This window comes from Amblyomma mixtum, chromosome 10, assembly GCF_055824585.1.
Source record: "Amblyomma mixtum isolate Tamu chromosome 10, ASM5582458v1, whole genome shotgun sequence".
Taxonomy (NCBI): Eukaryota; Metazoa; Arthropoda; class Arachnida; order Ixodida; family Ixodidae; genus Amblyomma; species Amblyomma mixtum.
Genome location: NC_143021.1, coordinates 174,761,775 through 174,775,604, shown reverse-complemented (window position 1 = coordinate 174,775,604; position 13,830 = coordinate 174,761,775). Strand labels below are relative to the sequence as shown.

Sequence of the window (13,830 nt, the reverse complement as noted above, 5' to 3'; positions counted from 1 at the left end):
ACCTATGGGGCAATTTTTTTTCCTTTTATCCGCTTTTTTGGCTCTTTGGCTGTAGCGTTTGTCTACTGACAGCGAGTTCGTGGTACAAATCCCTGGCACGGCGGTCTTGTACTATGATTATGCCGCGTGGAAAAGAAAATTTGATGGCCGTATTGAACACCGAGTCCTCCACTGCGGCATCGTTCATAGCGGCCGCGATGCCTTAGCAAGCTAAAAGGCAATCACTCAGTACAAGCATTTTGTTCTCCCTTTACACAGACCTGAAGGAAGAGCTCAGAAAGGCTGGTCTCTTTCCGCATGACTGCGGGCAAGAGTAAGACCCCCCATTGAAGGCGAACGACCCTGCTCCCAACAAGTTCTCAGGAGGCCGTTTACACCACAACAGAGGCAGGTGTTTCTGGTTGATTACGCCCGGGTTGAGCGCGGTCGCTTCTTGCTTTGCATGTGCTGCCTATTTACGACCAGGTCGGGTTGCATAATTAGACATCCCTCTCTATTCCCGTCACGTATCCTGATCGTTCAGCATTGCTCAGGGCACCATCGACATCGCTCCTGGGATGTTCCTTGACCTCTACGTTCACTTCGTTTGCCATGGGGCTGGAGCGCCATGAATGCACCAAAAGGCGAGTCTTTATTCTGCGCCAAAGCTAAGGTCTCAGGTAGCATGATTTCAAGAGTGGTGGTCTGCCTGCTCCAGGGTTTTAAGATACAGAAACACAAAACTATGTAAAATGTGTATTTAGGCTGCCGGTAGCAGCGACGAACACAGTAACCATTACAAACAAACGAAATGATTTTGCTTTGTTTTCAGGAACCAAGGCTACAATGTTCATCTACTTTCACTTCATGGTCAAAGTAGCTTTCTGCGTTCGCTTGTGCGTGTGTTTCTGTCGATACAATAATATTCAGTGCGCCTTGCCTGTACAGATTACCCTTAAGTCTTAGGAAGTCAGCTGTGATTACTAGGAAAGCCGGGCTAACCATTCTCACTTGCAGAACACGGGGAGTCGTTTTTGAGTGGTTCCAATTATCGACCACCCAAAACAAGCGCTGGTTTCATCAGCTGCCCACTGTAAGGTGCAGAGGCCTGATGGCTGCGTTTTCTGCGTCTCAAAGAACTGCGAAGTGTGATTTGGTACTTTCCGACATATTTGCGCAAACTGCCCGCAACATCAGGGCAACGAGAACTCTTATGCATGGTAATGACATCAACGACTGCCAATTGCTCGTACAAGGAACGCTTAGAGACGGGTCTGAATATTTTTTGTCTTGTTGATAGTCCCCGCAACTTTAGTCACTTGCCTAAAAACACATTAACGGGGCATCCCAGAACTTTCCTTCATATTAGTCGGGTCTTCGCAAAATACTGCCATTTTTTAATCTATTTTGCAAGAACACCATCTCAGCCGCCCTTCTATTGCTAATAAAGTTGCAATGGCGTCGAAAAAAGAATGATATGGGCCAACGAGACGAGCAACAGATTCAGCCGCAGATAGACGCTGCATCGCATACGCGTAGCGTGCAGACGACGGCAGCTTTGAGTATCCACTCGTAGACTGCGCAGATGTATGATTAGGATAAGGGGGTTATAGCCTGGTAGTAAGAGAGAAAACAGATCTGACGACCATTTCGGACATTGCACGTGCGACACTAGGAAAGGGTATGGTCTCATCTGCTAATGAGTTATGCCCCATCAACACTTTTATTTCAAGTTCGCATAGCTGATCTAATATGAACAGGAGTGGTATATTTCAATGTAAATGTTTAGTATTTCTGCAAACGAATTTGGTGTGAAATTTTATATCTAATTATGCAGTGTATTCTCGCGTGCATACAAGAGTTTAAGCTGTCCATGCACCACTAAAACGACCAACCGCGTGCACACGCTTCTTTTACTGCAATATAAGCAAGAGTAACACATTAGCAACTTCTTGGTGGTTAATGCTATTTTTCCGTTCCACTAAACAGTAAAATCGTAGTCAATTTGCTTGTTTTCACATCTTTCGAGTCTACTTATAGCTGCCGGCTTACTTTGGGCTTTTGTTGTGGATATATTTCTGGAAATTAGTTGTTACCAGGCCCTGAACATCTTCCAAAGTAGATTTCCGTATGCAAGCCTCCTCAAAAATACAAATATCGCTATTTTTTGTTCAGTAGGGGTGACAATTATGCCTTTTCGTTAAACACTGTTAACGTAGGATGCAAACCTTCGCAGGTTCGAAACGGTGAAGCGTGCGGCGAGGGTATTCACGATCCTTGACGTCAGTTCTGAGGCCACATTCTACCTTTTGAGAGTCCTTTTACGTCACTCACACTCAGTAATGAAATAGTTAATCTTGAGAAGTAACTTAAACTCAGTAACTTCTTTGACGCATACTTTCAATGTTTCATTTCGGGGAAATCATGTGTTTCTTCCTTTCCCTGGCACTAATCCATCGTCAACTTTAAATTAAATCTGTTTGTACCAAAGATTTTAAACCTTAGCACTAAAACTATAGGCAAAATATGGCAGAACAGATGGTACCTCGTACTTGTCCACGGTCCGTTATTTCTTGTGGAGCTCACAGTGTCTAAGTCATTATCTTTAATGAATCGGTAGCCTCCGAAGGTTTTCTTTTATCGTGGAAGCTGGCGAGAGTGCTATTTTTATACAAGTCAAGAAATAAACATAACTATTACCTCATTATCAAACCGCTTACAGGTGCAAAATGTTAGAATATGTTTTCACAAACACATTTTTGAACTCCTTTAATGTAGTAATATGTCGTCCAATATTTAATAGCAATTAAAACCGGTATTCAGCACCGCATAACTCCTCTAGTTCATACATGACATCTTATAGCCTCGAATGCGAAATCATCGAGCCATATGTGTCAGTTTTTTCGAGGCTCTTGATACATTATTTCACTCAAAGCTATTATGCAAACTAGAGGCCATTCTGAAGCGCCATTCCAAAATTACTGATTTCATTACATAGGCAGCGTCTCTGTTCTCCAGTCATCTTCTGTAAACGATCATCAACAGGGGGGTATCAGGAACTTCACATCAAGCCAAGTTCTTGATGTACAAACTGTTTTTCTCTTATCCTACCTAATGTTGGAACACATTATAAGTAGTTCTCTCTCCCACTGAACGAATTTCTAAATGTGCTTGCAAAGTAGTTCGAAGCGGCACCAGCAGCGATTCGTGGCCTGTAAAAAGAGCGTTGTGTACTCGATACCACTTGCCTGTGGTAAGCAGTACATTGGCCAAACTGGCAGGTGCCTTAATGAAAGGCTGAGGGAGCACGCAAGAGATGTAAAGAACAAGTCAGGTAGCAAAATGATTGACCATATTCGGAATTGCCGCAACTGCACTCCCGCGCTCGAAAAAACTTCAGTACTGCGCCGGTGCAAGACACAACTTGGAAGAGAGATAATTGAGGCCAATGAGATAGGAAAATCGGGTAACTCGTGTGTCAGCAATCCTTCAATTTTGCTCTCAAAAAAAGAAATCAGTTATCTTGCGCAGAATTAGAGCTCGAAACATGCATTCACTCGTGCGATGGTGGGATCTGTGCTGATCTGATATATGTATGCTAAGTCTCTTCTTTCCCTTTTCGTGTTTGATAAGAGCAGCTGCTGTATTTAAGCAAATGTTATGTCAATAAACACCTGAGTTGTTAGTAAGCGCTTGTCCTGTCTACCTCGTTTCTTTGTGTCGTGTCTTTTGCGCAAAAAACCCACAATGCTTGCAAAGAGTTTGCTATTGTTTTAACGAGACATTGTTAAGGAGCTCGTGTCGCAGAAAATCAGGCGTCGTTGACTGTGAGCGAAAATTCCACGAAAAATCCCCACAGAAGCAGCCAAGGGGGCAGATGAGCCATTAACGTAACGTGACCTTGAGTCGTCGTCATAACCTGCTTACCGGATTTTGAGCCAACTGCGCACCGTGGCAAGTGGCAGTTACATGAATTATTGGCAGCACAACTTTGCTCGAGAAGAGCAACCTGCGTCGCCGAAGGATGTCCGCTGGGAGCACCTGCCATCGCAGGGCACTGGCGCATCGCTCAACGGCTGCACCACTGCGCCAGGATGGGTTTGAAGACCCCGAGAGATTTATGAATCTGTAGTAGAGAATGACCAATTTTGCACATGTCGGCATTAACTCCTTAACCATGTCGCGTCATACACGCAAGGCAAAGCATGTGTCGCCTCCATGTTTTTTTTTTCAAGTTTGACTATTACTTGTTTTCTTTGCTGTATTAAATTATTATGTATTGTTTTCTGTTCCTCACCCCTGATGAAGCCCCTTCGGGGCTGTGGTATCTGAAAGTAATTAAGCTAAAAGCAAGATGGTCCTATAGGACTTTTGTTTTTATGTTGTTTACACGGAACGTTTGCTCTTCTTAGAAACGAAAAAACAAAATTTCCGTAACTGCACTTAATGCACGAAAACCAAATTATACGCATTGGAGATAATACTATTAGCGGGAACGTTTCATGTTCAGCAGGACTAAGGAAATTTTACCGCAGAAAGTAGCCTCGCTAGCATCTTTACATCGCTCCTTTTGTTGCTTGAGGACACCTTGCTGGAATACCCTGACGTTAGAAATGTAGCCACGGCTATAATCCGAAGTGTTCTGAGCACGTCTATGCGGGAAGCGTTCTTCTTTCGAGGGTGATGAACGTGGGAGCAAAGCAGGCGTCTAAAACGTTGCTGAAGTGAAGAATCCCTGCCGATAATTGTTCACGGATCATTTGGCAGCAGCAGGTGGTTTGGGCGGCCCGCGGGTGCAATCAGGCGGCGCTTATGAGCACGGATATCGCTTGCCCAAGTGCAGAACGCAGGGTGGCGCTGCCGCCCCCTCGCGATGCCCCATGTCTTACGGGAGGACGCCTCACCGAGGATACGTCTCATTATCATATAACCGCACCTTTTTCAGCAGCGATTGGTTATTAATAGATCAACATTGCAAATACCAATAATTTTATTTGCCTGACAGCAGAAATAATTCCAAACGCATAAATGCGCTAAATATATGTGGACAGAAAATAAAGGGGCTTTTGACATGACAAAAATGCATGTGTGGATGGCATACCAAGGAAATATTGCATTTCAACGACTTATAGCCTTCCGGTTACCAATGTGGTGTGTGAATGTTTTTAGTGAGGAAGCGTTGCTTTTACCGATCAGTTTGATCACCTCTCTGCCTAGTGGGACGTGACAGTCTTTCCCACCGTTTCTTTGACTTTTCGAGACAGGTTTTTTCTAACGTTTTCTTGATCACGGGCTTAATCATAGTGTACACTTTAACGTGAAAGTTTTCCCATACTCCTTGCGCTATAGTCTTATTCTTAAAGATTTTCCAAGGGTGCCCCTGGTTGCCTTCCCACTCTTCGAATGGTGGGTATGCCACCGCCTTCACGTTGAACTCGGTTACCTTGCAGGTGTGACCTGTAAATGAAGAATCATTTGAAGCGTACCGCCATGTTGGCAGTTCGAAGTGGATAAAACGCATACGGTCCTCATAATCGCCAGTTTAATTCTTGCAGAGCGCACAACAGAAATCCTCTCTGGAAACGTCCCATTATCGCTATTCCTTTGTCTGATACCTGTACGCGCATAATTTTTTTTTATATATTACGCACGCACGCTACGTGGACACGATTCACAAGATGCACACCGCAGGCGATAAGTAAATTGTTGAAATTAAGAGAGTAGTTACTGGTTAGCATGCACCGCTGCGTGGACAGCAGAAAAGAAAGGTGTAGAATAATTCCGGACATGCACTGGACTAGTGCAGTGGTTAGCACGAAACTCTCATCATTGGGGCTTATTCTAGTCATTCACACCTCAGCAGGAAAACGTTTGAGGCTGGGAGTCCACAACCAACTGAACCAGTCGGTAATTAACTGCCACCTGCCAATGTACCTTACAATCCGATGAGCAGGCTGTATGACGTCACACAGTCCTGTGACCTCTTTCGACCAATCAGGGAATCTCGCGACAGAGAAGACGGGATTTGTTTTGTAAGAAGACAGTCTAGATGCTAACGCAGTAAAACCGCAGTGACTTTGGTAGAAGAAGAAGGCGAAGGATGTGCGCGGGAGCGAGGCATGTTTGCAGGCGTTGGCTTGGCGCTTCCCACCGGAAAGCTGTGGCGAGGCAGGAAGGCGCCTGGCTGAGTAAACGACACGGCAGCGTGGGGTGTTAAAGGCGGAAGCATAGTGTCGGCCTGTATCCTTAATAATGCGTTAGCATTATAACTCTCAGTGCAGGGGAAATGGCGATCGCCGTCACACGCGGCCACCTCGAATATAACGAATGACGCAAGTTTCTGTCCCGATCGACTTTTCTGCATAAATCATCAACTGCCACACGTAACGCATTACGTAGCGCGAACGTTCGGACGCCATCACAGCTTGCTCACCGTGGCAGATGGCAGCCTGCCCACCAGATTGTAAGGAAACTGCCCCCAGTGGTAGGTGGCAATTAAATTAATGGCAGCGAGAGGCTGCTCGGGAAGAGCAACAGGAGTCTCACAAGCTCCACCGGTGACTATGCTTGAAACAACCATCTGCCAGGGCAGTAGCACATTGCAGCGTTCCATCAGTGACCAGCTCCACATATATGGGCGTTAATCCATCAACTCTATCACGTCATGCACTTAAGGTGGAGCTGCAACAGAACCAGCAGGAACAGAAAATGCAACGCATTCAAACGATCCTCCGAAGATTGCCTGAGTGTTTTTTTTTTAGAGCGCAGCTCTTTGGCGTCCGTTCCTGGGTTTCGCGTCGGCGTCGGCGTCGGCCTCGTAACCAGCTCCGCCCCCAATGTCACGCTTTTCAATTGGTCGAAATGCTCGTGACGTCACAGTGCGCGAATTTCAAATGGGGCCAATTGTACTTTGGCTAGTAACCATGCAACCAATCAAAGGGATCGTATAGTGATGCTGCAACTAAGTTGGACTGAGTTTAGTTAATTACTTAATTAATCAATTAGCCTAATTAATATAGAGGAGAATGAAGAGGTCAGAAGAAAAGAAAAGAAAGACGCGCGCCGCAGCGACAACAGCGTCCGCGGAAGGAGACGCTGCTGAAAAAAACATATAAGTACGAAGCCACGTTCCCTCCACCACCACGCACTTCCCCACTCAGTAAGACGTTGCTCGTTTCATATACGTTGTGTCGAACATCCTAGACAGTTCCAACAATTGACAGGTTAATGACAGAACACGGTGGATAGAAATACAATAATATAAATATGAAATAGCCTAATTAACCTTTCTAGTTAGACCGCATAAATCAATAAAACCGAGAACGAAATTGGTCGAGTTGGGGAATCGAACCAGGGTCTCCGGAGTGCGATACGAGCACGCTAGCCACTCCGTAATGCCAGCTGAATGGTTTGGAATGAACAAAGGCGCGTCTAGCTAATACGGCGTCTTCGTTCACTCCCATCTTCCCCCTTTCCCTTACGGCAAGGTGCAGGTGTCCACCCAGATATGCGAGAGAGATACATTTCCTTTCCTCAAAAAATAAATTTACCGTCCAGCAAGGCGTACAGCCGAATTGGCGATGGCGTTCTGTGGACTCCCTGGCAGCGTTGCAAGACGCTGTCGCGTTCCACTCTTACAGGCGAAGCTTAACATGTTAACCACACATCAGTAACACACGCAGACAGCCAATGGACGCGTCATTCGCTGGCAGCACTTGATTCATCATTCACAACCACATTCTTAACGTACGCTCCCTTGCCGCACATACCAAGGACGTACACCACGATCACATTCTGCGCCATTCCTCTGTACTTTGCTTTGCTGAAACCTGGATGGATCCCGAAGAGCCTCTCGAAATCATAGATTTCCTATACTGCTGTGGTGCTCGCAGAGACCACAACAGAGCGGCGGGAGTCGCTATCTACTTGCGCACAGGTCTCTCTGCAATACCAGTCGAAATGTTTGGCACGTCACATGAAGTTGGCGAACTGTGCGCCGCAAAGTTGCCCAACGGCTTGCTGGTAGCAGCTGCCTACTTCGCCCCTACCGCACTCACGAAAGACGTCGTGCACTTCCTGCAACTCGCATTAACCGTCCATCGATCCACACCGATGTTAGTAGTGGGGGACTTTAATGTTGACATAAAGACAAACAGCAATTTCCTAACACTTATGCTGGAGAACATCCCGTTCCTCTCGCTCGTAACGCGTCCCACGGCTGTGACAACCTCGCGAGGCACTTGTATAGATCTCGTCTTTGAGAATCAAGCATTGGTGTACCAATTCGAACATATATCACTCTATTTCTCTGACCACAAAGCTTCCTTCATGACTGTCAAGAACTGTTAGTGGAGTCTTTGTTAAAGGAATACGTGTGAAAAATAAAAAAAAAAAATTCTGTGATAGCGCATACATGTGTTGCTCGATTTCTTTGCCTCAATCTATCGAAAAGGTGAAACAGCTTATTTGCTGCGCTCAAATTTCGTATTAGGAAGTAACGTAATCGTCGGTAATTTTTTTAGCTGTCTACCACGTACAAGTTAAGAGGAAAAAGGCGGAGAGTGTTTTATTTCGCAGAAACGCGAGTTGTATAGACAAGCTCGATCGAAAATGTGTAGAGGGTGCTGATCACTGATTCAACATCGATAAGTGTTTCACTTCTTTTCTGTGAATGCAAAGTGTTTCAGGAGCCCTTTAATAGAGACGCGCTCTCCTCTTTTATTCGTCGGTACCAATGCCACCGTAAGTGCTAGAGCGCTGGCACATTTGTCACTAAATTGCCGGCAAGGCAAATTGCTCGCAGAGTTTTCTTTAGATATAGCCGGCTACGCGTCTAAAGGCCGGCTGTAGGGAGAGGCACAGGCTGGGCAGTAGGCAAGTGACAGGGCGGCATTAGAACGAAAACCCCAGCATCCCATCGCGCATGGTAAACAGCGCGTATGCGACAAATGTGTCGCGATGGCGATTCCTGAAAAGCTGCGTCAAAAACAAGTCAGTGCCGTCCCGACGCGGACCTTCGGCATACATCACGAAACACCAGGCCGCCCTCCTAAACAGCGATTAGTACAAAACATTGCCTAGAATATTTCTAAATTGTACATTTTCTGTAACAGCTCGCCTCACAGCCGCTTCCCAGTGTCATCTTTGAAATATTTCTCCTCAAGGAAACCCTACGAAGCTTATCTCGCCTTTTGATTGAACAGCATCTCCCTGAACCTTACGTAAGGGCTGCCATTCTTACTTAAAGAGGAACTCTGAAGGAAACGCCATGCATTTAATATTCTCAGCCAAAATTTCAAAAATTTATTCCTTGCCTCTTTCTGGGCACGCTGACGTTTGTTCGAACAGAAAAGACACGGTAGCAAAGGATCCTTACCCAATTATCTTGTTGGACTGATGCTGTTTACTTCCGAATTCGGCCGGTGGATGCGACATGTATATTATTGTGTATTTTCTAGCTTATGAAAGCTCACTTTTTCATCTCTTTTTGATAATAAAGCGGTACTTTATCGATACAGACCCACTTCACTTCATCCTCAGTGTCCCTTCAAGTTGATCCTTACGTGCAGTTTTTTTTTTTTTTTCAGGCACATGTGTTGCTATTTTCTCTGCAGATAACATGATGACTGTCATCTTCGCAAGAAGAAGCAGGTAGCCACATAGATGAAATTTACCATCTGGCTGTTGCTTGCAGTTTTTCATCCTGACCTGAGCTACTGTGCTAGTCCACTATTTCCAGCATATATGCACGTTAAATTCTCCTCGACACGCTCGAAAACAAAGAGACTCGAATGTATCATACATTCCGCTGGGCACCATGATTTGTTGTGGATGTACACTGCAAGCAGGGCTGGATTCTGGTGGTCTCCATGCTCAAACTTCACAACGGTAATGTTCACGGAGAAAACTTGTTCGACGAGTGGACCGTAGGAAAAAACGCCGAGATAAGCGGCAATCGTTCCTTCGAAGTCAAAGGTGCATTTCGCCGTGTCGTATCCCTTCGTCTTGTCCCCTGTAACGGTGCAATACTGCAAAAAAAAAAAAACAGGCATTCTTATGAAATAACTGTATTGCGCCTTGATCGGACCACTTAAAAGACGTTGTGAGCAAAATTACACAATAAAGAAAAAGCCTTGACAAAAGTCTCTGGAAAAGCGATTTGAAATTTAGGATGTGACTTGGTTTTTTTCTTTCAAGGTGATTCTCAGATTTTATTCAAGAGCCATTCTTGAAGGTAGAGCTTAGTCGGCCGCAAAGCGTCGTGTTGCTCTTCCTGGCTGTTTAACGAGAATTTTGCTGTATTTCTAGTTAACCTCCCGACCGGATAAATTCTTGTCGAAAAGTCTTCTTCCGAAAAAGATGAGCGCGTATATATTCTTTTCCTCTCTTTTATCTCACCAGGAGACAAGAGCTTCGTGAAAGATCTTAAACCTGCCGGCCATGCATGGTAAAAGAAACTGGTTTTGTTGCGCCATGCATTTTTCCCTATGTGTGTTCCTTAGTAGGCATAGCGCGCTGGCAATAAATTATGTAAGGAGTATGCAGCATTGGTGACCAGCAAAGCATTTCTTTTTAAATAAATTGCATGCTGGAATTTCTCTCTGCGCACATTTTATTTAATCCAGCACTCTCATTTCCTATTAAATTTACTAAGGGCCATCCTCAACCAGCGCACTTAGGCTTGTCTCCAGATTCCTAAGTTCTTGACCTTTGAGTTGCGGATGCTGTAATTCTTGGGCCCCAGATTACGGGCCTTAGGACTAGCTCTGATGGCATGGAAGCTATGACCTTCCGCTACTCAGCGTGAGGTCATGCGTTCCATTCCGGGTGCGATCGCTTATTTTGACAGAAGAAAATTCTTTGACAATCTTTTTACGGCCATATATGCAAGTACTTCCCCTGGCTCACGTTGAGAGAAGACACCCTTGGAACGAATATACTTAAGCAAGACAGCTTTTCATTGAGCACGCGCTGTATACTCTTCTAGAAGGGGTTCCAAGCAAAGCGCAAGCGGTATGCGGAAAGTGCTCGCTCGATATCTGACAGCAGTGCAACGCCGCATTGAATGTCGCATCTTTTAAACACAAGAGTAAGGTTGGGCCAGCAGCTAGCAACATCAACGTCAACCTCACAGTACCTGCGTTTGTGACGTCGTGACGTTCGATGTATTGCTCTCGGTTCTTCAGATAAACGCTGTCCTTAATAAACGCGTCCACACCAGAAGCGAGGACTTGGTGCAAGTTGCCGTCAGACTCTTGCCACTTGGGAGGCATGGGAGACCCTACTGCGCTCCGAGGACCCGGCGAAGCAAGCCATCGCCACATGCCGGGCTGCCAGCGTCATGAGCCTCCGAGACATGAACGTTTGAGTGCAGTGGGGCCGTGCGGGGGCCCAAGGACTGACGTGTCCAAAACTCCCTTGTTCCAAATAAAGTTTTCATCATCATCATCATAATCATCATCATCATCATCATCCGTCAGACTCTTTTCTGAACTGTTTCAGCTCTTGTCTCTTTCCCTAACAATTATCGCAGCCATGAGAATGCATTAGGAGACGAGAGTTAACGTCCCTTTTTTGCAGCCCCACTTTGTACTAAGTATTCAGCAAAAATACTTGAAAGTGCGCGCTACTGCAGGGCTATATAATATCAGATGCTAGAACGGCTCTTTTCGGACCTACGCCTTACGTTTACTCTAAGCAGGCACACATCATTCGTAAGGAAAACTATGGGGGACAAAGTACGCGCAACCCAGGAAAAGAGGCCTCGACGCTTGATAGCACATGTGCCAATGATCATCTCCTTGGATTACCCACGTTAAAACGCGCGAGTGTGTCTTCCGCCTCCTAAGTGTGCTTTCGAGCTGTCCGCTCGTAACAGAGCTATTACCTTCGGCTGCCGCTTTCGAGACCAATAGGCGGTAGCACACTAGCTCAACCTCACGTAGGAATTTCTGATTCTGACAGCGCCACGTTAGTTAACCATCGAACTGTCCACGATCGTGTCAGATGCGGTGCATATTACATAATCTATCGACGCCAGTAACCTAGATATCTTCTTCCAGAGACCTTTAAAGGACCATGAAAAGATATTTTCTGCGGTTAGGAGAAGAGCGCGACCTATCGATATTCCACCACTCGTCATTACGCGCGAAAAATTTTTGGATCCCGCTTTATTAACAGCAAGATGTTGGAAGGTGAAAATGATGCTCCGTCTCTCCCGCCTAAAGTGATGCACAACGCGGCGCCAGAAAGAAAACCGAGTGGCAACGAACTCCGCTCCGCCCATGTTACTTAGGTGCGACCAATGGGGAGGCTGGCCCAAATTCTCTGCTCTACGTTAGAGGGGCAGGGGCGGCTAAGAACGCGAAGTGAGATGTCACCCTATTCGATGGAGAGCAGCAATTTTGAAAAATTATTTTTAAATGATAGGCTCCACGCGAATCTTTTCAATATGATTGTAATACTTACGAATACCTTTTGTAGAGATTTGTTGAATTAGAATATGGCCCAAAGATAATCTCGGGGCCCTTTAACTTTATTTTTCATACCGAAGTTGTTTTTATCTCTGCTTTTAGTGGGCTAACCTAGTGAACATTAGTTCAACTGGCCCGTATTCAGGTAAAAGTGGAATCTCATTATTGAGACCATGTTCCTCCCTTAGAAGCCCACTTATTGCAAATCATGAGTTTTTATTTGTACTTCATATGTGCTATGCTTCCTTAACTAGCTAAAGCAAGTCAGGGTAGCGGTATAGTAATCATACCCTGACAGAACACTTATAAGCCATTTTCATAAACCTATAGCTTGGTGACTCTGTAAAGGACTGCACTCTTATTAGTAAACGCGGCCACAAGATTGTCACCTCGAAGTAACATCTATATGGACGGATCCGCCAACATTCTTGATAATTCCGCGAACTTTTTTAATATTTGTTCCATGTTCCTTCTTCAATGCTGCCGGCACGCGCCTTCTATCAATGTGCTTGTCACGTCACAGGTGGCCAGTTTCCTCTAGAAAGATTGCAAACGGAAGTAGATGTCTCTTATCGATGCTTTGCGCTGTTTATCTCGAAAGTTCTTCGTCAGCTATAGATTCAGTGCGGCCGAAAGCGGAACGCTGAGCAACACTCACAGTCATCACCTTCGCTGAGATCTTTGTGAGCCCAAGTTGAACCAATAAATCATTCCAACTCTTCACAGGCCTGATTCTCTGCCGTCTGCGACCGCGCCTGTCGTCACATCAGCCTCGTGACAATCTAAAGTGGCCCTTGTTGCAATGTTTAAATGCGCGAACACACACAAAATTACTGTCTGGTGAATTTTACCAGGAGAGAAATTAGTGCACCCTAGGGCAGGTGCAGCTTTGGGGCATGAAAATTAATTGCACAGTCTTATGCATACCGCGGAAAGAACAAATGCTTTCTAATACCGTTGCGTCATATTTGGGCTTGAGCTTCTCTTTCACGTTCAGTAAATAGCCGTTTGTCATGAGGAAGCGGAATAGCGTGCTCTTTTTGGGAGCGAAATCCGGCAAGACGTTAAAGTTAACAGTTTCAAGCGGGAAACCATCCCGCATGTAATTGGCGAAAAGCCGATGGAGTTCCTTCCCAATCCTGGGCTCAGTGTCTGACCAGGCGAAACCTAGAGGACGAGAAAAAGGGAAAGCACTTTGCGCTTACTTTCGCACGGAAGATGCATAATATGAATATCTTAAGAATATCGTAATAAATTCAGAATTGATTATGCATAATATGAATATCTTTAAAATACTGCAACAAATTCAAAAGGTGATAACGAGGAAATAATTATTTCATCTGATTTCTGCACATGTGCTTGTGCGAATGCGATGCTT

General features: G+C 45.3%; 1 protein-coding gene across 1 annotated transcript; it reads right to left on the bottom strand.

Annotated features, from left to right (window-relative positions):
• Positions 1 to 479: 479 nt before the first annotated feature.
• On the bottom strand, positions 480 to 13,596 carry LOC149327791 (uncharacterized). Its single transcript, XM_089564974.1, has 5 exons — positions 13,408 to 13,596; positions 9,694 to 10,007; positions 6,650 to 6,660; positions 5,256 to 5,436; positions 480 to 597 (listed from the first exon to the last, which is right to left on the bottom strand). Exons 1-5 carry the CDS (start codon positions 13,552 to 13,554, stop codon positions 480 to 482), a joined length of 771 nt encoding a protein of 256 aa, XP_089421100.1. The 5' UTR covers positions 13,555 to 13,596.
• Between the last annotated feature and the right edge of the window lie 234 nt (positions 13,597 to 13,830).